Below are 24246 nucleotides of genomic sequence, written 5' to 3'. Positions count from 1 at the left end.
TGTTTCCTTTTCGTCCCGACCTTTAGCGGGCGCGCGTCTCGCGAAACGCGTACCAAGGGTTGATCGGTTTTGAAATATTGGTTCGGACTCCTTTCTCTTATCTGGGCGACCAACTGGATGTGTCTCGTGCCCACTGTTGCTGCCCCTGTGTTAGAGATTCTGCTTAGCAGCAAACGAAGATTTTGATTAGCTCGTCCGATGCGGTTGGAAGCCGAAACGTGCCGCCAGTTGGTTTACGGTAGCAGCGGGGCCGGGTTCCGTCCCATGTGACACCATTTCGGATGGGACGGTTGGGATGGGAAGGAACGGCGAAGGAATCGAAGGATCTCAACCGTTCGCAAAAGATCGACACCCGATGGTGCGTTGCAATGGACTGGAGTGGCCATTGTGAGGCACAATTAGGAAATCCTTTTTATTTTCTCTATACTCGGCGGTTCGTTCCATCCCCGGCAACAGTTGTTGCCGAACGACAGTTGAACGACCCGGAACCGGGGGTGCACTGGATGCGATGGTGGATGGGGTGTTTGTGCGTTTGTTGCAAGGCGTTAAACAATTTACCCGAAATCTTTCACCAACACTCTGCTTCCGATGTGCTCCGCAGAATCCGTTTCAATGATGCATAACCAACTGGTGCCCAGCGTTCGAAGCTTTGCTTCCTTCCATTTGCGTCTGCAAACATTCCACAATCATTCTAACCGGCAAACTTTAATTAGAACAGCAACATATTATCAATCGGTCCGAATGACCACATACGAGATCGTGAATGGGAACCATTTTTGAAACCAGTTTTATATCTGCAGCATGTTTTCGCTAATAAAAGGATTCAATACCATCGCGAACGAAAGCCACGCGTACTGTGTTTTTTTGGGTGTGTGTTTTAATGTGTTCTTGGAATGTGCGTTAAGTGAAACAACACATGAAAGAAATGGTAAATCGTGAAGTTTACCAAAGCGAATAATAAATCGTATCGCGATGATGGACTACCATCGTTAAGAGGAGCTGTTTCGAGCAGTAACAGAAAGTGCATGCCCTTGCGAACAACAAGATTGATTCGTGATGGAATAATTGCAGAAAGCTTCTTTAAAAGAAGAGCAAATACATAATCTGGCCACTGCTGTTGGTGGATTTTATACACATGGGATGAACCATTCAACCACACACAGATGCTTAATTAAAATAGTTTGTTATAAGGAGAGACATCATCATTTAATTTAACAAAATATTTTGGGATTTGATCTATTCTTATACAAAAATAAGGCTTATGGTAAAACTAAGCATAATCGAAGAAGTTTCAAATATATTGTTCTTAAATACTGAATTCTACGCAATACTGATTGTTCTGACTCATCACCAAATCGTCAGATACAAAATATCGTCGGATTGATTCAAATCCCAAAACAGAAAGATACAAACAAACTGCCACAAGCTCCTAGTAGCAAGCTTGAGTTAGTATCCCAGCCCCAAATATTTACAAGTGGCCATATAATTGTTCGAACTATTTAATCAGGAACACTGCAAAAGTTCCTTCATCTGATGAGATTTCGATTATGCTTATTATTCGGCTCTACAATGATAAGATGATTTGATCTTATCTTATCAACTTGGCTGACTAAATTACCAACTAAGTATTGATTAAGACTCGTGCATGTCCGATGAAATAAATAATAATAATAATAATAATAAATAGTTGGAGCGGCCCGGTGGCATGACGGTAGCGGAGCCGGTCTTCACACGAACGGACCGGACCAAATCCCATTCGGACTAATCTCCCGTAGCAAGGACTTGACTATCCGGCTACGTGATAAAATAGTAATAGTAAGCCAGAAAAGGCAGGAATGAGAAAGAGAGAAAGAGAGAGAGATTACTGAACTACTAACAACTATTAAGGCGCTCGGTGATGTATTTGGTAGCGGCACCGTTTCCACACAACAGGACATTTTGGAAAATCCCGTCCAAACTTATTCCCCGTAAGTATCACCGACTATCCAGCTACGCGTAAATAAAATGATGTCAAAAATGACAGGCCGAGGTGCTCTTGAAGTAAATAAGTAGAGATAGCTTAAAGAATAATTTAAAACAAAATTGGAAATTATAAGGTGATAAACAATGTATTCTGTTGCCCAATATATTCTTTCCAATAGAAGGAACTTTCACGATGCGAAACTTTATATAATCTTTATTTCTCCCGGAACTAAACAGAATCAAATCAGCGTTGATACAGAGCAATTAAATTCCTCAGCAAAGATGGTTGTTCATAGTACGAGTACCTCGTGATCGTCTAGTATCTAGATCTCATAAGTCCTGACCTGGGACATAGGGTAGATTCAAGAACCTTTTTTTAGCGTAGATATATCCTTTCAGTTTTTCTAAAGTCATCCAGGGAACTTTAGCTACCGTAGCCCAACTGGGAGTCCAAAGTACTTTCGCATAGAAATTCACCCAAAGTCTTGAATTCCTGAATAATAATTACTACGATAACAGATGCAAATAAACTTTTCGCCAAATATCGATCAATATTAAAACTTTCGTTTGAAACATAAACATAAACATAATTTGTTGAGGTCATTTGCATACGTTCTTCGTTGCTTTTTAGCTAGATTAAGTAACCTCATCAAACAATAAAACCATCTGGAACTAAATTTGTCTTAATTTCTCGTTTAGAAACTCAAACCCAAAATTTTAACTTGGCTTAGCTGAATCCCAAACTAATCCCAATAAATAATACACATGGAACATTATAAATGATCCTTTCGATTGCTCTACTAATCTTAAATCATTCATTTATAGTGATTCGTTACAACAGAAGAAAAACCGACAACCTCATGGTGCATTGCATTGAAGGTTCGCTTCCATGCGCCATGCTTAATCGTCTGGACGTTCCCTCCGCAAAGCTCTTGCGCGCCCACGTTTCTCCATCAACTGCTTTTGTGTTGCTACCCCCGAATGCACATGCAATCCGCCGGTGCTCATCCCGAAAATCAAACATATGCTGCCTTCACCGTTGCACCGAGGATGCGAGGATTTCCCCTTGCTTCAGCTACGCACACTCACATGAGCGAGCGCGCGCACATTCATACGTGATCGTTAAAGGAGGGTGCATTCTCTCGAAACTCAAACCAAGTGACAGCCGGCACGCGTTACCTATTTTTTCGAATATTTTCACCCCCAGCCGGTTCCATTCCGCCGAAGCTCCCCGTTCGATCGTTACACGCGTGGTGGTGGTTCAACGACTGTTACACCGCAACGCATTGTCTGCAGTTTGCAGTCAGTCGGCCGGAGTCGGTGGACGAATGAAATTTACAAGGAGAGAATACACAAAAAAAAACATACACCCATGGATCCAACCCCGCATCCAAGAAGAAAATGAGGAAACCAAAATAATCAGCCCCGAAAACGGGAAGTAGGATGAGCTGTGATGAGAATGCGCATTTCCTGCCGCGTTTCCTTACGAGCTGAACCCACCATCAATGCGTGTATGTGTGTCCTGCTTTGGGTCGTTTCAATCAACGAATGATCTATCAAACGCAAGGGAGCAATCGGTCGATACAGACGAGCTAAATTCAAGGACCCCTTGACTCTTTTTTGTTGCTGTTGCTGTTGCTTGTGTATATTGTTCATCCAAGCACGATCTCCTACGCCCTAGCCCCCTTATGTTTGTGGTACTAATAATTAAAATCAACGGCAGAAAGGTATCCAAGCGTCAAGTTTCAACCGATTGTCGATGAAATCCCAATTTTTCGTTTCCTTTTTTTGTTGTTGGTACGGACACCTTGTTGATCATGGTGTTTGGGGACAGAATAGGGTCTTGAAAAGTTGAACATGAGCTTGTTTGTTAGAAAATATGTTGAAGTGGATCAGTAAAAAAGTTAATTATAAAATTATAAAGCAGGTTTTTCTGTTGTTCTTTAATGCCTTTTATTAAAAAAAACACAAAACCAAACAATAAACCCAAACCCCAATTTTAAATGGAATTCGAAGCATCCTGGCATACGTTTATGTTAGAATACGTTTACGTTTATATTTTTTTTGTTTTTGTAATTATTTGTTTCGTTTCTGTATTCCTGTCTCTTTGGTAACTTAAATTTTTTTTGTCAAAATAATTGCTGATTTTGGGAGGAAAACTTCCAAACAATCCAAACTATATCATAATCAATGATGGTGGTCATCGGAGAGTGCTTTATGCAGAGATCCTTGAAGAGAAGTTTTGAGGAATTCGAATGCCGAATTAAGATTTCTCATGTTTTGACTTAAAAATCCATTTTAGAGATCCTACTAGCTCATAATACACAACGTGAAATGGGTCCCACCGAAATACTAGTCACGGGAAGTTGCGAATTGTTCCACGATTCGTTTGAATCTTACTGATGAATCGAGTTGAACTTCAAGGAAAGCAAAGCAGTTTGAGCAGATTTTTAATTGTTGAATAATCTCCCACCCATTCCCAACTGATCTGAATTATTTTTGACTGCTACAAACTACTACACTAAACTAAATTGAGTTTCTCCGGAGTACTATCCCTTCACAATACTCCAAATTTACCGATTTACGCCTGAATCATTAAAAAAAAAGAAAATTATGAATGAAAATATATGTTGTATCCTTTTGGAATTCTGATATGTGACTGGTCTTTCATTTTCATGCAATACAAATATTTTGATATGCTTTACTACAATTCGTTTCTAGATTTATCCAAGATCTTTAGTTCAATGCTGAAACTGTTTCGAATCTGAAATTATTATCTAAAGCTCCATGGAGAGTTAAGACAAAGAGTTCAAAGTTTATCCACAAGTTTACATTACAAAAATTGAAGGAATTGGATCGATCCGGTCCGATTTGGAAAGCTACACAATACAACAAACTATAATACATGAACTTCAATTGTTGAATTTTTGTTTTTTAAGTCGTTGTTGATGACCAACGGAAGGAATCTTACCGATTAGAGTCTTTAATTTCATATGAACTTTCAAAGGAAACTTTGAAATAGAAAATAACAACAATATAGAATAGAAAATGTATATTATGTTCACTTTTTATAATGTTATCAATTATTTAGTATAATTGTAATTTTTTCCCATTTATTAAGCAGCCATTAAAGCAGGACCCAATGTGATAGAATTTTTGTAGAACTTTTTGAAAAATACCTAATACTTTATTGCCCTCCTAATACAAAAATGCTTTTAAAGAATTTAAAAAGTTTTTAATGCTTTTTTCATGAAAATATAGGTTTTGTTGGAATTATTGTTTAATAAAAGGTTGTATGGAAAATCTTTAGCTGAGTTTGGTCCATGTATAATGTTTTATTTATATTTTTTCCCAACTTTTCGTGATTTATAACTCTTTGATGAACAAACATCAAAGACTGAAGCCTTCATTAAAAGACACCACTGGCCACGATGAGTAAAACGCATCAAACAACGTCAGCGTGAAAAAAAAGCTTCAATGGATTAAGGAGAGATTTCCAATTCTGAAATAAGCCAAATGGAGTGTAAAGAAGAAGCACGGTAGTATGATTGCTTAATTTGTCGATATTCTAAATTTACACGACATCTGTACACGTCACGAGTGCTTTTTACGATACGCTACGTTTCCCAGCGCACATGCAAAACCAGCCTCCTAATGAACCAATTTCAGCAGCAAAATAAAACCGCACCCGACGCATCGGCAGCCTGGCATCGGTGTAGGAAGGTCCTTGATTTTCGACCATACGCGCGAGCCGCGAGCGAAACGGATAAAGGATGAACGTGTGAAGCGAGGCGAAACATTTATCCAGCTGCCAATTGAGATAAGTGTAACGGTTGGGGAAGAATAATTTCCGCACACATCGAACGGCATTGCCACAATAAACATAAACAACCGTATGGGCCGAAGCTTTTGTGTTTCTTTTTTTACATTTTAATTCACAACACACTATACAGCATCGCCGTCAGATGCGGCGAGAATCTGCGTTCTGCATCAGCGAAACAGCTGAGCCAGAAGAGAAGAATTGAGTTCATTCCGCTTTTTATTATAATTCTGCACCTTTTTTTTGCTGTCCCAAAATAGAGGGGGTTGGACGATAAGTGATGGGGTTGGCAGGATAATTAAAGTCCGTCGCTTGAAACGTCGGATAACGATCACACTCCTGAATGCCATGTTTAATACGAATTAATTTCGAAACAAAATAAAAACAATATTAAAAAATTGTGTTACAGTGTAATAAAAGAGAATTCGTATTAAATTTTTAATTTACAACCCAATAAACTTTTCGATTCACTTTCTTTCAGCTTGAAAAATGTGGCGCGTGCTGGATACTTGTGCTACTGCATCCAATCCTTTGATCTCGTCTGGAAGTCCTTGCATAACACTACCCGGCTTTTCAATCGAACTCTCCAACGCAACCCGAACCGAATGGATAAAGCCCTGAACGAGAGGCTGCAGTCGCTATCGTTTTGGCTTTCGTTTTAATAATAATGACCGAGCAATAAAGTGGGTTCCAAACGAGTTGCAACCCGGCGTGCGGTTTTTGCTGTGTGAGCTGAGCTGCTGGACGAACATAAACGGTAAAGAGGTGAATTGGTGAGCTTTATTAATTCTCTTTTCATTTTATTTTCCCCATCTCCCCCATCCTCCCTTTCTTTTCCGGCACCTTTCACCGGGAGTTGGAATTACTTGATCGAAAACTCAAAGGATGTGTCCCTCCGCCGGAAAAAGGATCACGATCTTCGGGAGAACGATCGTTGAGGGGAAAGATGCAAACGGCGGGAAGGGGAAAATGATCCACACGCTCTGCTCACTTACGTGTTTGTATGTGTGTGTATGTGTACTTGTAGTGTGATGCCAGAGCAAAACGTTGACCAACAACGACCAAAAGGGCGAACATAAATATGAAACTGCTTGTGCCCGGCCACAGGCAGGATACTGTCTGATTGGGGGGAGTGCACGGGCAAGGTGCACCAGGGAAAGGCACGTGGACAGGCACGCGTCAAACAGTTGGAGGACAGGTGGATCTGTACCTGTTAACCGACAAGAAATCGAATCCCTCGTCTGTTGTGCGTTCGGTCGGGTTTTCTTCCGGGGCCTGGCTTTTATTTCGCTTTTGGTGCACCTCTTGCAATCCATCCCTTAATGTTTCTTTCGGGGTTTTTTTTTTATATATCTGGTGTGTGTATATGTGGACCTTCCCGCGGTGGTTATTGAACGTTGCCTTTTCTTTTGAACGTGAGGAATTTAACGTATTTTTTTATTATTCTTTTTATATGCGAACGGCGCGCTAGGTCATATGCTTGGCATGTATTTATAGGTTTTCCAGATTAACTGGACAATCAACAGGATTTTGGAGATGAAAGATCGAGTCCTTACTCATTGTTATTTATATTTAAGCTCGTATTTATTTCAGTTGTATGTTATTTCATAGACTTAGCCTCATTTAGGGACGATTGTTAGAAAGTCGTTTAAAGGAAATATTGCTCACTTTCACCTGCCATCGCTTCATTTAAACGATACTTGACATATTTTCATTCCGAAGAAAAGAAATGGTTCAGTAGAAGAATTTCTTTTGTATAATACGTCTCATTTAGCATTTAAGAAATTGTCTAGTTTATCAAGAATAATCGAGCAATGATCGATATTGACGTAAAACACTAAAAACTCGTCAGGAAATATGTTTTAATTCAGATGTTTTTAAAATGCTCGTAGCACTTTTGGGCAATGATTAATTTTTGTTACATTATTTATCGCTTTTCGTACCAAATTTTAGTTACAATTTTCAAAAGTTATTTATTGGTGGAACTGATATACACTGGAACGACTGTTCCCGGTTTTGTTTGGATTGACATACGCCTTTGCTATTTTAAATAATTAATTCATTTGTAATTAATAATTATAACGATAATTATAATATAATTAATAATTAATTATTAAATAATAATTAGATTAATAATTATTCAATAATTATAACAAATTTTGAGACGCTATAATTATCAAGTCCTGCAAGAAATTGATAACTTGTAAAAAAATTGTGTTTGCTTAAATATTTTAAGCTCCAGTCAAGATATATTAGATAAATTTATTGGAAGATAACAAAAATGATTACTTAAAAATATATTTTTTTAAATATAACATAAACAGGGATATTATATTAAGAATATGAATATAACACGAATACATTATAACATTTCATACAGCTTTCAGCAAAGTGATGTTTCAAAAAATTTCTAAAAACCAAAGCTAAATCTATTTTTTATTACAATCTTTAAACATTATATCACCGTCTAACGATTAATTTCATTAAAACGTTGGTTAACAATATATGGTAAAGACACAAACATTTATGATCGAATCCGCATCAGATCGTATCGATGAAAATTGATTTCATTACATGCGGGAATGAATGTTACAGCGTATTCCATTTTGTGTATAATAGTCAAATGCGGTGGTACAATGAAAATGGATCAGGAATCCTCAACAGCTAACGAGCGATTGGTTTTGGCTAACTTTACTTCCTAAAGAGCTTTTAATATCACAGAGATCTACAGAGATCATCATGTACGGAGGACTATTTTCCAAAATGAATTGAACATCATCAGCTTGCACAGAATGTCCTGAAGTGTCTTCTGCTTGGAGTATTCAACTGAAAGCTATTCAAAACATCAACCTCGTTCTGACTTCTTCCTTCCAACCCCTCCGTTTGCCTGTTGTAATGAATTTTAGTAAAAGACAGCGTGCATTAATATCAATCAATACCAACCAGAACGAATAAATCTTCGATTATCAAAAAATCGATGATCGAAAAATATGTAATCGATTATTTGATATCGATTATCAATAAGTATTTAAGACTAATCTTACTCTTTGACACCTTCGTACAAGTACTTGTTCTTTACTGTAACCGTAGAAGAAGCTGTTTTCAGTCTTTAGACCTGAAGTGATCTTAACTAAGAGAAGAAAGAGGTCGAAAAGGTCGAAAAAAGGTCGAAAAGAGTCTAAAAGAGTGGTCCTATTGGATGGAAATCTTATTACAATCTTTAAACACTACATCGTCGTGTGAACTATTTAAAAAGAACTTAACAACACATGACAGCCACAAATCACTGATAATCGTATTCAAAAAAATTGGAAATTGATCGATGGTCGATACGGCGTATACGAGTTCATTATGCAAATAACAGTCTGTAAAGCAGTGATTTTCAAAATGTCAGTATCAGTGACAGCGTGGATGTATCAGCCTCCCCTGACCAATAATAAATGCAAATTCATTCTGTTAAAAATCGCTCCTGCAACGATGAGATAATATATGAATATTAAGGAGAAACTCTATTCTTCCTCTGAACCTCTGAACAACCTCTGTATGCTTTATTTTAACCATAGTAGAAGTTTTTCAGAGTTTTTTTTGGCGCTGAACGCATCTAAACCTCTTGCACTTTCAAAATTACCACAAATCATGCCATCGCTACCTTCGAAAACAAAGATCAGTGAAACACGACTTTTGTCAACCGAGGATAACGAGGCGTCAGGTGCATTTTCGCTGGTGATGAAATAATTTTCCGCTCCATCCTGCTGTTTCTGTGTTTGCTTTCACGAAAGCTTCCATTCGCCATTGATGTGTTTTGGCAGTGCCGCAGAACGAAAAAGCACACACACAAAAGGCGCAAAGCCGAACAGAAAATAATTTATTAATTACTATAAGTGCGAAACAGCAGACAGCTCCGAAGCTGTACAACGAAACGCACCTAGCGTGAGGCAACGGACCACGGCGAGGTCCTGTACCGTTGATCCTTTGTTTCCACAAATGCGTGGCCACCTTGTGCTGCACATGATTGCATCCTTAGCGACCACCTGGTAATTGGCCTCGATTTTTCAACCCCGTCCGCACCCACCCCCGCTGCACGTTGCCCCTGCAACACCGGGACGCTTATCAGCCCGCTGGCCGCAAGGACGGGCCGAGTGTGAATGTCACAGGTCGGTTGCGGATGAGTACAGCCAATCCTTGAATGAGCGGGTTGGGCGTACCATCGGGAGAGGGTTCGTCGCTTCAACTGTTACCCTTTCAATAGGATAATTGAATCTAATGTGATCTGCTTAAGGCAGGTTTACGGTGCTGCGGCTCGAATGACTCGGCTCCAATTTTCTGACATCTACATCCACAAAAAGTCGGTGTCGCTGTCGGTTTGGGGAGCAATTTCTCAACACGGCCCTGGCTGTGTTTCCCCCGTAGCTTCGAGGTCGCTTTCGCCTCGCACAACAAGCGGACGGTCAAGACTGTGCGACAATAATTGCTCTTAATAGGAAGCAAGCTTACCTTTCGCCTGCTGCTGCGGAATCTGTTTGACGAGCCGTGACGGCGTTCATCGGTGCCGCGTAGTGCTACCGAAGCGCATCCAGCACGATCGGCATGCTGCAGCTTCCTAATTTTCTACCGTACCGTCGTTATGTAAATGCTGGCCGGTTAAATGGGGGGGAGAAGGTACCCAAAAATTTCCCGATCGTCAGCTATCACCAGCCAAAAGTGTTCAGCGAAATGATTGCGCCAAATGATAGACATTGGGCGATATTAAGCCAAGTGATATTTTACGTTAATGGCCGCCGGGGACACGTTCGATTAGTGGCCGTGATCGATTACCCCCGTACGTACGTGGTGCGCACTCACCACGGGTGTCGGGGACTGGCCAATTTGATCGCCTTTCGATTTACCCGCACCATACCATGGTCCTCTCCCGCTGCCGACCACATCAACCGGCGATCGAGCGAACCCGTGAACAGCGAAAATATATGAGGTGATAAAATCAATTACTAACGGCGCCAGATGATTCTAATACCGGGGGGCAGCTGTTTGTAGCCAGCGCCGTGCGATGGCTTCACAGCCAACCGAGGCTGCAACGCCATTGCAGAAGATTTTGTACCCCATGCATTACTCAGCCTTGGACCCGGTGGATAGGGGCGGAAGAAAAGTGGTACAAGTGGTACGATCATCCCCGAAATTTGAGTGCCCGCTTTGATTCTCGATCGTTTTTGGCACAATTTGTACTCGTAAAAACTGATGGTAAATAATTTCGCATGTTAGTCGTAATGTTTGATTTATCGTTTGAATGCGGCCAATGACTCGTGTGATCAGGCAAAGGGCACCATAAATCGGTGTTGCTGATATTTTTTCTTTATGATAATGACAACTGTATGTCCCTAAGCCTTCAAATACCCACGTTATTGAAAGTCTACGCCTTTTTATAGTAAGTATTATATGAACAATTAGGCGGCAGGACCTTTGCGATATGATTATACATTAAAAACATGAAAGTGTTGGGTGAAACTGATTCAGGTTCATGAATCGAAAGGAATATTTGAACGGGATGAATTAATTTGAATGTATCAAATTTCAAAGATTGATTCATTCAAGATTTATGACAACCACCTAGGGATTTGCAAGCACACGGGGTATAGTTGCCAATAATGGGCTGCAATTACCATTCCACTTTAGGTCTCCAATGAGCATTCATGATTTTATTTCAGAGTTGACTCCTGATTCAAATGACTCTTCACTTAAGAAAAATATGAATTACTCTTCTCAAAAGATTCATTAAGCACAAAACTAGACGTAATGCTTTCCAAATGTGATTTGGTAAAGGCAAGATTTGTTTTATCTTTTGGTACAGAATCCTTTTCCTTGGCAGTAATTTTGTAAATTATTCGACGGACGAATCTTTCATGTGCTCCACCATGTGTTCTTCGAAATTATTGGTTTTAATTCTCGGCTCTTAGAATATAGTTCGTCGTTTATATGTGCATTAATTAATAATTCTCTGGTAGCATTGATCTGATCAGACTCTGAAAATTCCACACCAGAACAAAGTATCTTCAATGTTTCGACTATGGTTGTAATATAGAATAGCTTGTTAAGATGAAAAGCGCATTCTGAGATGAGTTGACTGGATTAATTATTCAATTAAGCTGTTGTACGTATGACTGATGTCGTCACATAATTTGCACGCATCAAAACTAGGAGTAATTCACAGATGGAATACTTCAGAAAAGACTTATTTGACGGTTTTAAATTCATTATCGGTCATTTACTTTGTCCATTACGATCGAATGCCACGTATTATATTGTCACACATTTAAAGTTATGATGACAAAAGTGACGAGTGGACAGGATAATGATCTCACTGTGGAAGGAATAAATTAGCTTGACAAATATCTTATTTGACCACAATTGTCAACTGTCTCACTCGACAATATCTTGTCTTAGGTAGTAGGATATATATTATTAGATTGTAACACCTGTATTATGAGCCTGGTTTGGAGTTGTGACTCACAAATACAGCCTGAAAGGAACTTCGCGTTTGTGGTACTAAAACTTGAGACGAGTTGAGTCTGCTAACTGCTGACTTTACTTTATTTGATTAAACCTTAGCTGGATAGTTAGTCCTGAGTATAGCGAGGGAACAATTCTGATAGGATTTGATGCAGTTTCTGTCATGTAAGAAATTTACCAACTACCACAGTACCACCGGGCCTATTAATTACATTTCCAAAATTAATCAAAGGGGGTATTGGGGGTAAATAATAGTCATGAAGCGCTTAGAGAATCTTTTGAGAAGAGTGATTCATCTGGATCTTTAGCAAAGAGCCATTCAAATCAAGAATCGATTCTCAAAAGTGTTCATTTATCCTTAGAGCAGTGACGATTCATGTCCTTTGGAGGCCCTTAGCGAAATAGTAGTTTGGTAACCGATGATTGAAGACGAGAAGGTCCATATCAGTACTTTTTGGAGATCATAAAGCTAGGATGATGATTCACAAATCTTTCGAATAATGATGCATATTTATTCAGATTTATGAAGCTGAATCAGATTTACCTGCCACTAGGAAATTATGATTAATTCTTTGCGCCAGAAATCCTGAACGGTAAGCCTTCTAAAAACATGTTTGACGTCCTATCAGATGGATCAGATCAATCAATGTAGATCAATCTGAATGAGAATTATTCAAACCTGTCATATAAAAGTTTGGCGTCGATACAACTGTGCCACAGAACTACCTTCGGTGCTGAAGCAAGTGTTGAGATTGAACATCATCATCATCATCATCAGCAACTTGATGTACTCATAATCTTGTCATTTCCCTAATATTGGGAAGTCACATTAATACGTAGGATCATGAGAGCTTTTTTAATTAAAGCCACTAGGAAACTTGAAAACGGTAATATCCCTCTAGTCTATATTCGCCTCACCAGCAGAACAAATAATGAGTTTACAGAATGTCCTTTCCTTAGGTGAATTATTTTCCTTGATGGTGCTGTAGAAGTTGATGCTTACTCGCAGATACAGTTAAGCAATAGCGGCAGGCAACATAATTTAATGTTGATACTCCGGCGAAGATCATTCGGATAATTTAGCCACACTTCGCCTATCTTTTCGGTTAAATCAGAGACTTTTTTAACTTTCTTTTTTTCATGGGAATTTGTGTGAGCCAATCAACTTCAATCCGATCGAATTAACCGTTCAGTGCGTAATTTATTAACACCATCACAATACGCGGTTTCTTAACCTAGATGGTAAGTCTTTTCGGCTGGTAAATCGTGAACTATTCGGTACGAAATCAATTTTAATAGTAAGTTAACTGGTCTCAGGCATATACTTTTAATCGTAAAGCTACAAACAAATCCGACGATCAAACTATCGTAAATTATTATTCCCATCTCATTCATCTTTCTTCCGTTGCTCAGCTTCCGCTTCCTTTTCCTGGTATGACCGAAGCATTTCTTTGAGTTTTTGTATTTCCTCGTCCTTACTGCGCAGCTCCATATCTTTGCTGCGCAACTGTATTTCCTTGTTTTGCATCTCCATGCTCATGTAGATCAGCTCCTGCTCTTTGACGATCAACGTACGTGTGGTTTGCTGTTCCATCTGCACACGCTCTTCCTCCGTCACATGCTGTGCTCGTTGCTGTTCGTCGATCTGCGTCCGCAGGCAAGAAATTTCTTCCTCTCGCAGTGATAAGCTCCTACGCAGCTCCGATATTACTCGATCGCGGTTAATGCGTATGCGATTAACGGCTTCTACCAGATCGTGCATCCCGGGCCGTCGCGCAGGCTGCATGTGAAGCAAATTCTTCAACAGTCCCATAAAATCACGATCGAGATCGGGTGGCAATTGACCGCGTCGCACTTGTTTGATAGTTTCCGCCCGCTCCATATCGGTCGACAGCGGTACAAGCAGCTCGAGCAGTATTATACCGAGCGAGTAAATGTCCGACTTTGGATCGCACTCTCCCGCCAGCTGTTCCGGAGCAGCATAGAGCGGTGTGCCGAAGCCAACGCCTACATGGGAACTTTGCAGCGGACAGGCCAAACCAAAATCTCCCAACTGAATGCTTATTTTTGAATCGTGATGGGACAGACTAACAAAAATATTGCTTGGTTTAATGTCATGATGTACGATGCCGCGCGAGTGAATGTAGTTCAAGCCGTTCAGCAACTGCTGAAAAATGTCTATAACGATGTCAAGATGTTGGACATTGTCTTCCGCCTGGCAGTCATCTTTGGAGGATTCCGAGCTACGCCTGGACGGTAATTCCTGATCGATCATTTCAGGTTCGCTTGTGTTGGAAAGCTGTGAGCTTTGGCGGCAAAAAGAGTTCCGTGGAATAGACGTCACAAAACCATGCTGATGGTGCAAAAAGTTGGCATAGAATTGGGAAAAGCTCTCCACAGCGTTACGCTGATCGAGCCATTCACGTAACGTCAAATGGCAGAGAGTCATCTGGATGTACAGTGTAGCCCATTTCAGATTAATATGTGGCTGGGTCTCTTCGATGCTAACCACGCTTCTCGATGCGTCTTCCATTTCCGCTATTTGGTTTCTCGCTTCTTCGCTATTCTCCTGTTCCTGCTCGCCGTTACTCTTCTCGAAGAGGATGCTGAATTCCTCAGAATCGTGTTCTGGTCTCCGCAATGAATCTTTCGTACGATGCGTTTCTTCCTCATCGTCTTCCGATGAAGAACTTTCATCTTCATCGATTGTCGACGTGCTGTTGGCACTGTTCTTTCCCGGCGACATTAGCGGTTCAAGCCATGCCGCTTTGTAAGGAACGATGTTGATATGATTCAAACTGGCGAGTGTTTTTACCTCGGCAAGATGTATCAGCACACTCTTTATGGTGGTCGATCGGATTGTCACCTTCTTCACGGCGTACACGTTATCGTCCAGCTTGTTGCGGGACCGATATACCTTACCGAAACCACCACCCGCGATAAAGGAAATCTCTTCAAACTCTCGATAGTAGCGTGACCATTCGAGCCCCGCCGGAAGTGGCCAGTATTCTTGCAGATCGGGCAACACAACCGGCAAATCTCGTCCACGTGCAATGCTGACCAGATGGTAGAGGGCTTTTTGGTACTGGCTGCGCATCATCTCGAACTCTCCCATCGTGTACGTTTCGTCTATCAAGTTCACTGCATGCAATCGATCGCAAATGGTCTTGTACAAGACACGCGAACGATCGGCATCCGGTTCCAGCAGTGCACATAGTTGTTGCAGCAAGCTTTCTACCAACAGACTCACAGGAGCCGATGCTTTCGTTGCTAACCGAGTTTGAAGAGAACGCTCTTCAGTGTGCAACTCAGCAGTAGTTCGCGTGACCATCGATAGCAGGTTTGTTGACTCGGCTAAAGATAAAGAACAAAACTCACATAAGTTCAAGTGCTTTCGAGAACATTCTGACAAAAAATTGCAGACTTTTGCTGGCAGGTCACCTGAATCAAACTTCTTGATAGTTTCAATGTTGTTCCAATCGATGTCCAAATCATCATCGTCCTCTGAATCCATACTCAGAGTAACCATGTTCGCGTCAATGTTGTAAAGTGAAATAGTTAAAGAAGATTTACACAGTTTTTTGCAAACAAACCACCCGAAAGAACAGACTACACACCGTAGAAAATAAGAATCAAAACAAAAGCATGTCAAACGCGAGGCAGGGCTCTTCGGAAGGTAATTTACATATTTGAAGTGAAATCTACTCACTAATGCACTGTTTTGCAAAATTGAATTTTAGATTATACAAAATAGAATATAAATGTTTCAAATAAGAAACAAAAACAGAAGTAATTATTTTGCTCAAATTTGTTCGCCGAACCGATACAAATTACGCTATGGGGAAGTTTGACAGTTCTGTCATCATGGCATTCGTGCTTCGTATCGAAATTGTCATTTGGGTCACGTTCACTGATTGACAGTTCAACATCAGCTGTCCGGGAAAAAGGTTCAAAACAAAACAGCTGCGATAAGCTATCGGTTTCGATTTATGATTTTGCTTTTATAGGTCTGTACAGCGTTCTAGTGGTTCGATCGACAAGGGTTCAAAGATCACGTATGGTATTTGTGTGCTTTTCAGTGTAAATTAGACCGTTGGGTGCGTTCCGAAAATGTTCCGTCGATCGTTGACCGTATCCTACTCACCGTTCCGAAACAATTATGTCACGCTACCGGATAGTTACTACCGGATGCTTTCAAGCTATGTAAGTTACCTCAAACTACCAAGTTATGCTGGAGTTGCCTAGCGTGTCAGTTAAGAATTTCAGTAGAAAACATTCCTTTTGCTAATAATTAATTACATCTTTCATAATCACCGTGCGTCGGGTACCGGCGGGATGTGTGTTTATTTTTAGAAAAACGGGTGTCTTTGCTTGACGCATCGTATCGACACGTTCTACGTTTCATGGGCACCGTATGGGGGCGGAGGATTGCAAGAGAACCACATCGGCATCAACGCGCAAGTAGCCAAATCGATGGGTCTTAAGGAGGGTGATGCCGTGATGGTTGCGATGATCATAGACGTACGATCGTTAAAACGGGTAGAGGTGAGCGCAGTGAGCGAAAAAGACTGGGAAATGTTGGTAAGTACTTGATTTTGTTTGCCTTCAGGAATGCTGTCGTATTATTATTTTGTTATTTGTTCCTTTTTTAAGCAAATCAGTAGCAGCCGAATTCAATCAATATTGCTCGATCAAACGAGGATCGTTACAAAGGGGCAGAATTTAATCGTATGGATAAATGATTCCATAAGCATTAAAATACGAATAAGTATGAAACACTTTCTAAACGTTCTCGGATCAATGGAAGATGGTAAATAAATCCAAAATCAATTTCAGAATTTACGATCCCTGCCCTACCATTTGGTAGATTGGAAAATGATACCGAGCTTGTGGTAGAACCGTTCAAAAAGCTTCCCGGACTTAACAACACCATGTCAGAAATTCCAAAACTAACGCGCAGTAGTACCAATCTGAACATCGCTGAGCTCGTTCGCCAACGCAACATGGAGCGAAAAAAATCGAGCGAATATATAAGCGCACTAGAAAATGGATTGTCTTCGTGTACAATTGCAAGCACACCTATGCTAGACGCGGGAATAGTTTCTACGGCGGACAGCCTCAAAAAGCGACCCATGTCGTGGCAGAAACCTTCGGAAGGAAATAAGGAAAATGGCATTGGCATAGGAGCAGGCAACAATCTAAAGAACGCATTGCAACGATCGTCCACGAGTGGCAGTAATTCGTCCTCCGGCTCGATAGCGGCAATGAGTGCCCATACGGCAGTGCGAAATTCTTCCTTCGAAAAGGATCTTGAACGTCATCTAAACCGTTTGCAGACGAGCAAATCGATGGCAAACGTTATGGGCCATGACTCAGCCACGCCCAAATCGGAAAGCCCAATCGCTAGTCCGAAAAGGGAACCGACCAAAACAGTTCACCTGGATGGACTAATCGAAAAACTCGGTCAGAATGTAGCAAAGGTGCAGGAATTCCGTGTCATTCGTGGTGTGTGGAACTGCCGTCGCAGTACCACACAGCTGTGTGACATATTGACCACCAAAGAAAATGTCCCTAATACGATGGACATCAATAAACCGTTCCTGCTGACGACGAACGATAATCGCGAGTACTACGTGAATGTACGGTTGACACCGGACACGGCACGATTCCCAACGAATGTCTATCACACGGTGGAGATAAACGATCGGCTGATGGAACAGTTGGAAATCAATCAGGGGGAGAAAATCACACTCAAACCCATACACAACGCACTAAACATAGTGGATCGAATCGAGCTGCTTTCGGCGACGAAAGTGGCACCCGTAATTGAAGAAGATATTGCAGAAAAGTTCAAACAGTTTGTGCTGCACAACTCCAAGATACATGCGCTGCTGCTGAACCAAGATCAACTGTTCAAACTACCGGAATATTATCTAACAATTCGGTTGCAGCCACAATCGCTAAAGTACTGTCTCATTAACAGTACCATACTACGACACAGCAAAATAAGCTGTACCGGTGAGGTGAAACCGGTGGCCGGTTTATCGGATGTGGATACGAACAAAAAGAAAGCTCCTGCTATAAAGGAACCGGAACCGGCCGAACAGAGCAAGTTGGTGAAGATAGAGAAAATCGAACGGATCATTGAAGAGTGCACCGATCGATTAAAGTATGCTCTTTGTTTAGATGCACGGAGTAATGTAAGGCAGCAGTGTAATATGTTTATTGCAGGTAAGATAAATAGTCGCAGTAATTTCGTACAAAGTATCAGCATTTTGCAAATTGGTCCTATTCGGAGGAGGTATTTAATACAGGTTTCGTAGCCTTCCACCAGGTTAGACAGCCACCCTCAATATAAGTAACTGAGCTGACTTTGTCTTGTATGCTCTAAGTACCAAAAGATACAGATAACCTCGTTGACAGAACATGTAGAATGAGGATGCGATGCATTATGCGATGAATGTGCACCTTAAACGTATAGGCATATGCTACAACAAGGTTTGTAGCTGTAGTGTCGGATTTCATGACATCGTTCACATCCCCTGGTCATGTAGTGTGTAAAATTCCATAAAACAGAAATAGAAGGACTACAAGTACGCGCGGTTTCTGTCCGACTTCGCCGAAGAGCTCGGAATCTTCCTGTAATATCTCTAAATTAATTGTTGATATTTTCTGTTTTAGGTGCGTCACAGAGTGGAAGGAAAACCGTGTGTGCAGACATACTAAAACGACTGGCAGAAGCACCGTTCTACTGTTTCTCGACCACTTTCGATTGTGCCAAACATAAGGGACGAAAGCCCGACTCGATTCAGAAGGATCTGCGTCACGCTCTCTACTTATGCATGTTCCACAGTCCGGCAGTACTTTTTATGGATGGATTGGACGTGCTAACGCATCAACCAGGCGACCAGAACACGCCCGATGCTGAATATCACAACAAGTATGGAAATTAATTATTTAATGTGATGAAACCTTTGTAACGTTTTATTTTTCTCTTCTCGCACGTAGAGTATCGGATGTGCTTCGTAAACAAATCGAAGAGTTTACCAGCAATAATCCGATCGCTGTGATCGCATCGATCAGCAGTGCGTCGAATCTAAACCGCCGGCTTCATTCGTCCCGTGGCTATCATCTGTTTCAGCTGCTCGTAAAAATACCGAACCTCGATAAGGTCGACCGGGAGGGTGCACTGAAGGGTTTGTTCGTGCACCGGCAGTGCAAGCTGGATCGTCGTATCGATTGGAAGCGGCTCGCAAACCACACCGAGGGTTACGCGATCGGTAGTCTCGTGCAGCTGGTTGATCGTGCGGTGTTCTACGCATACAAACAGGACAGTAAATTTCCATTAGTCACGGAGGAAATGGTTGCCAGTGCGCTGGACGTAACGAATCGGTACTGTTTGGTGGGGATAGAAAATCACAAACAATCCAACCGGATGGAGGAGGATGATGCGGATGATGATATCGCTGGCGATAAAATACCGGGTCTGGAGGGTGCGATCGAAGTGTTCCAGGAGGTGCTAATGTGGCCGACAAGATTCCCGAAAATTTTCGAAGCTTCACCGCTCCGCAATCAGGCGGGTATACTACTTTTCGGACCACCGGGTACGGGGAAAACGTATCTTGGTAAGTTGTTGGCGGTGTGTCATAACTGAACACAATAAAAAAGAGAGTTTTCTTTCATTATAGTATCAAAGTTGGCGAAAACGTGGAACCTACGAATGATCTCGGTGAAAGGACCGGAACTGTTGGCAAAGTACATTGGCCAAAGCGAGGAAAATGTGCGCAATTTGTTCGATCGGGCACGAAGCGCGAAGCCTTGTGTGCTGTTCTTTGATGAGTTTGATAGCTTAGCACCACGCCGTGGACACGATTCGACCGGTGTTACTGATCGCGTTGTCAATCAGCTGCTGACGGAGTTGGACGGTGTGGAAGGACTGCAGGGTGTGACTGTGATAGGTGCGACTTCCCGCCCGGAGCTACTCGATCCGGCGCTGCTACGCTCTGGACGTATCGACCGCTTGGTGGAATGCACTCTACCGGGTGTGGTAAGTGAATGACTCAGTTGAAGAGCTGACCGGAGTTGTTTTGAAGTGCTTTGGGGTTCGTGCTCAGGAACAGACATCAACTACGTTAGAATTGTTCAATTTAAAAAAAATAATATGACGTAGTAAATGTATGTAGTTAAAATATAGTTTGTGGTATGTTAGATCGTACAAGAGTTAAAGGGTAGTGAAGCGTTGAAGTGAAACAAGTAAAGGTAGATGAGGTCTTTTACTTACAGGGTATCCCGCAATTCTTTGACAGTTACCCATCAATTTTTTAATTAGTTCCGAGATTTTTTGACTGCGTCTCATATATTGGTGAATCCATCCCACAATTTTTTAACTGCGTTCCATCCATTTTTGAATTCGTTCCAAGGTTTTTTGACACTTTCCCATATATTTTTGGATTCGTCTCGAGGTTTTTCTGACGGTTTCCCATATATTTTTGAATTCGTTCCGAGGTTTTTGATTGTGGCGGTCCGGTGATGTAAAGGTATTATCGCCGGTCTTCACACGACAGGACTAGTCCAAAATCCCATCCAGATCAATTTTCGGTACAATGAACAGACTATCCGGCTACGGATTAATTAAGACAAAAAAGCCGGAAATGATAGGCCTAGGCCTCTTGAGGTTGTTGTGCCGATACACAAGAAGGAGAGATGTTGAAGGAGAATCAAGCATTGGTGATGAGCTTGACGGTAAAATCTCTGCGGATTGTTAGCACGCTAACCAAGCAGCTCAACCGCAGCGGTCGATTTTCTCTACACTTATTTTACTTGAATTTCAAGGATGAAATACGGAGGCCAACGGTTTTCCATGAATGCATCTGAACCTGTGACCTTCTATCCCTTATCTGTGGTTCAATACATTTGCAGGATACTGCTGTGGTTAAGCGAACGACAATTTATTTAAAGTAGCATTCAAAACTATTTGGGAAACCATCAAAAAAACCTCGGAACGAATTCAAAAAAATATGGGAAACGTCAAAAAACCTCGAGACGAATTCAAAAATATGTGAGACGCCGTCAAAAAATTGTGGGGCGCATTCAAAAATTGATGGGAAGCAGTAAAAAAAAATCTCGAGACGGATTCAAAAATACCAGGAACGCAATCAAAAAACCTTGGGAAACTGTCAAAAAATTGTGGGATACCCTGTATGACTCCAAGGAAGTTGTCCGCTATGGAATCCCACTGCTTTGGGGATTCTTCAATCTTTTGAGAGTGGATTCCTGATTTCTATTACTCCTCACTAAAGATTCATACTTTATCATTTATACTAGAAAATCCTCTAAATTACGCATGGTAATTTTTTGTCTAATTTGTTTTCTTCCAGACTGCTCGTTTGGAGATTTTTATCAATCACGGTAAATCGCTTTCCCTTGACAAGGACGTCGATCTACGAGAGTTTGCAGTGAAGTCGGAGTACTACACAGGGGCGGATATAAGAAGCATTTTAACAACGGCTAACATGTTGGCGGTACAGGAATGTCTTAGCATAAATCCAGAGGTAAGTTGGAAAAACTGCTACCAACGATAGGCACTTTATATAGTCAGTGATAGTTTCTTCGAACGCATCGATTGTCTGCGGTTTTTGTTCGGCTTATTATCCAGCACGATAAGCGCTGACTGCCGAAGCACCTTGTCTTCGGCCATCGTTTCATTTTAATGGCATAATGCACCCATCGTTTAACGGGGATGACTTATATACGTATCTAGCACAACCTCCACCACCAAATAAACAAACAGCAAGAAGTTTTACGCGAGAATGGTACATGAAGCTGAGTAGCATTTAATTACAGGATTTTAATTATTCGCTAACGTCTTTGAAACGACTTTGCCGGTTCCTGGCCCATTGCTGACTGTTGTGCGATGATACGTCCGCTTGATCATCACAAGCCGTGCAACGGGGAGGACTAGTGCCGGGCGAGAAGGCTTAATTACTTTCCATCCATCCTGTGCGCTGTGAACACGGACCCTTTCGCTTGTCCCGGCTTTGGCCGTGGTTGCGGCAAAACTTTCCACCGCAAAAGCGGTAGATAAGGTTCGCGTTTCCCGTGTCACCAGCTAAGTGATATGGAGCGTCTCGCACATTGATGCCTTACCATGAGCTCTTCTAATATCCTGTGAACCATTCTGTCAGCGTCGTTCGCGTGCGGGATGGATGGTAATGAGCGCCGCTGTTGCAGGTGAAGTTTGTTTGTGTTGGGGCATACTGGCGCGTAGAAAGATTGTTCTTTTGCGAGCACATTCTTGTGGTCGGTTTCTTGTGGCCGGAGCTATCCGATTAGGGAAACCCATTCACACAACCGGCTTGCTGTTCCGACGGCGATATCCACTGACTGGCACACTGTGCTGCACTTTTTCCACCACGGTGTAAAGCCGATGATGAGCTGCCGATTATGTAAATGCATATGTGAAGATAGTGGTGCCACCGATGGTGTGCCGACATGGTGGCTGGCGTGCGAAGCGATAGAAATAAAGACAGTGCTTAGCCGCGGGAGTGGGCGGGTTTTTTACAGTCTAATATCCCCAACGATTATTATGATGAGCGTCGTCGTCGTAGTGAGATCTTACGAAAATGGTTCCCGCGTGTGGTTGCAAGCGTTTGTTGATGAAAGTTTTATATATTTCACAACCTCTGGTTGATCATGCGAATAGTCTTCCCACCGTCCCGTCTCACCTAATGATTCGTGTTTCTGTACGTTTTTGTTCGTGTACCTTGTAGAAAGTGCCGGAGCAGATAACGGTTAGCCAGCGGCATCTAGTGGAAGCGTTTAGCAGCACGAGACCATCGCTTACGGCAAGGGATGTGGCAAAATACAGAGAAACGTAAGTACTATTATAACAACTAATACTACTACAGCTACTACTATTGCTACTGAGGCTGCATGGAAGGATCAGCTTCATTAGCACGTCAAAAGCACCATTCACTAATAAAACCGTGTTTGTGTCGTTCACTCCTCTATCGTTCACAGTTACGCACGGTTCACCAACAAAGAACCACCCTCGCGGGACTTTGTCGCTAAACGTGCCACATTAGCATAAACGCATTACCTCTTTACTTTGCAAAAGTGGGATTTTGTTTTTTTTTTTTGGGATGGTGGCGCTTTTATCTATAAATTTTGTTTTAGAGGGCAAATGTGCTTTTTGAACGTTTAATTTGAACAACTTTAGCATTTTTTTTGTTGGTTGGTGTTTTGGATGGGATTTTCCCTTCTTTTTATGCGGTAATAAATCTGTTGGCATTTTGTTACAAAAAAAAAACGGACAATGTAATATAATATTTTGGTAGGGGCTTAGATGAGTGTTGAGAAATTTGGAAATTTAGAATTTAGTCATTAATATTTGTTTCATATTTCTATTACAATTATCATGAATATTAGTATTTGAGTCAATCTTATTTTAAATCGTAGATGATTTTTTACACCGATTGAATGGTTCTCAATCTCTGCTTTCGATGTGTGTTTTTTAATTAATCTCCAATGGCTTATGATTCTTCCAGGACAGCTCTGAGTTGCTTCAATGGAGATTAATGTATATTTGAATGTTTACATATTGCTGATGATTTATGATTCTTAGAAGAATACGTAATTTTCAAGGACGTTTTTTTTGCACATTTTAAAGTTAAACTTTGTTCAGTTGCATTTTCTAATCCAGTTGAAATTAAAATTTTTTAGCAAATTAAATTATTTAATTTGAGCATATTTCTCAAATAATAGGTAACAAGAATAGTTGCTGCAACGATAGACAATTCTAAAATTTAAATGATTCTTTTGTAAATCAAGAAACTTCCGAGGTTCATAATTCTTTTAAGAGTGATTTAAATTCACTAGCTAATCGGCCCGGTTACAGGGCTATGCAACAGAATTCCGATATGTACGCAAACTCAAAGATGTTTAAAAAGAGGTTTTCTTCCCAA

The 24246-nt window shown here is 41.2% G+C and overlaps 2 protein-coding genes across 2 annotated transcripts; one reads left to right on the top strand and one right to left on the bottom strand.

Annotated features, from left to right (window-relative positions):
• Positions 1–13393: 13393 nt before the first annotated feature.
• Positions 13394–15886, bottom strand: LOC128310496 (eukaryotic translation initiation factor 2-alpha kinase 1-like). The gene is made up of 2 exons (XM_053047146.1): positions 15725–15886; positions 13394–15637 (listed from the first exon to the last, which is right to left on the bottom strand). Exons 1-2 carry the CDS (start codon positions 15810–15812, stop codon positions 13671–13673), a joined length of 2055 nt encoding a protein of 684 aa, XP_052903106.1. The 5' UTR covers positions 15813–15886; the 3' UTR covers positions 13394–13670.
• Positions 15887–16221: 335 nt separating this feature from the next.
• On the top strand, positions 16222–23549 carry LOC128296826 (peroxisomal ATPase PEX1). The gene is made up of 11 exons (XM_053032325.1): positions 16222–16290; positions 16363–16486; positions 16637–16864; positions 16937–17051; positions 17120–18514; positions 18965–19223; positions 19292–19908; positions 19972–20330; positions 21661–21834; positions 23053–23156; positions 23303–23549. The coding sequence occupies exons 2-11, from the start codon at positions 16394–16396 to the stop codon at positions 23370–23372; spliced, it is 3414 nt and encodes a 1137-aa protein (XP_052888285.1). The 5' UTR covers positions 16222–16290; positions 16363–16393; the 3' UTR covers positions 23373–23549.
• The last annotated feature ends 697 nt before the right edge of the window (positions 23550–24246 follow it).

This window comes from Anopheles moucheti, chromosome 2 (genome assembly GCF_943734755.1).
Source record: "Anopheles moucheti chromosome 2, idAnoMoucSN_F20_07, whole genome shotgun sequence".
In the NCBI taxonomy this organism is placed as follows: Eukaryota; Metazoa; Arthropoda; class Insecta; order Diptera; family Culicidae; genus Anopheles; species Anopheles moucheti.
This window is presented reverse-complemented; position numbering and strand designations above follow the sequence as displayed.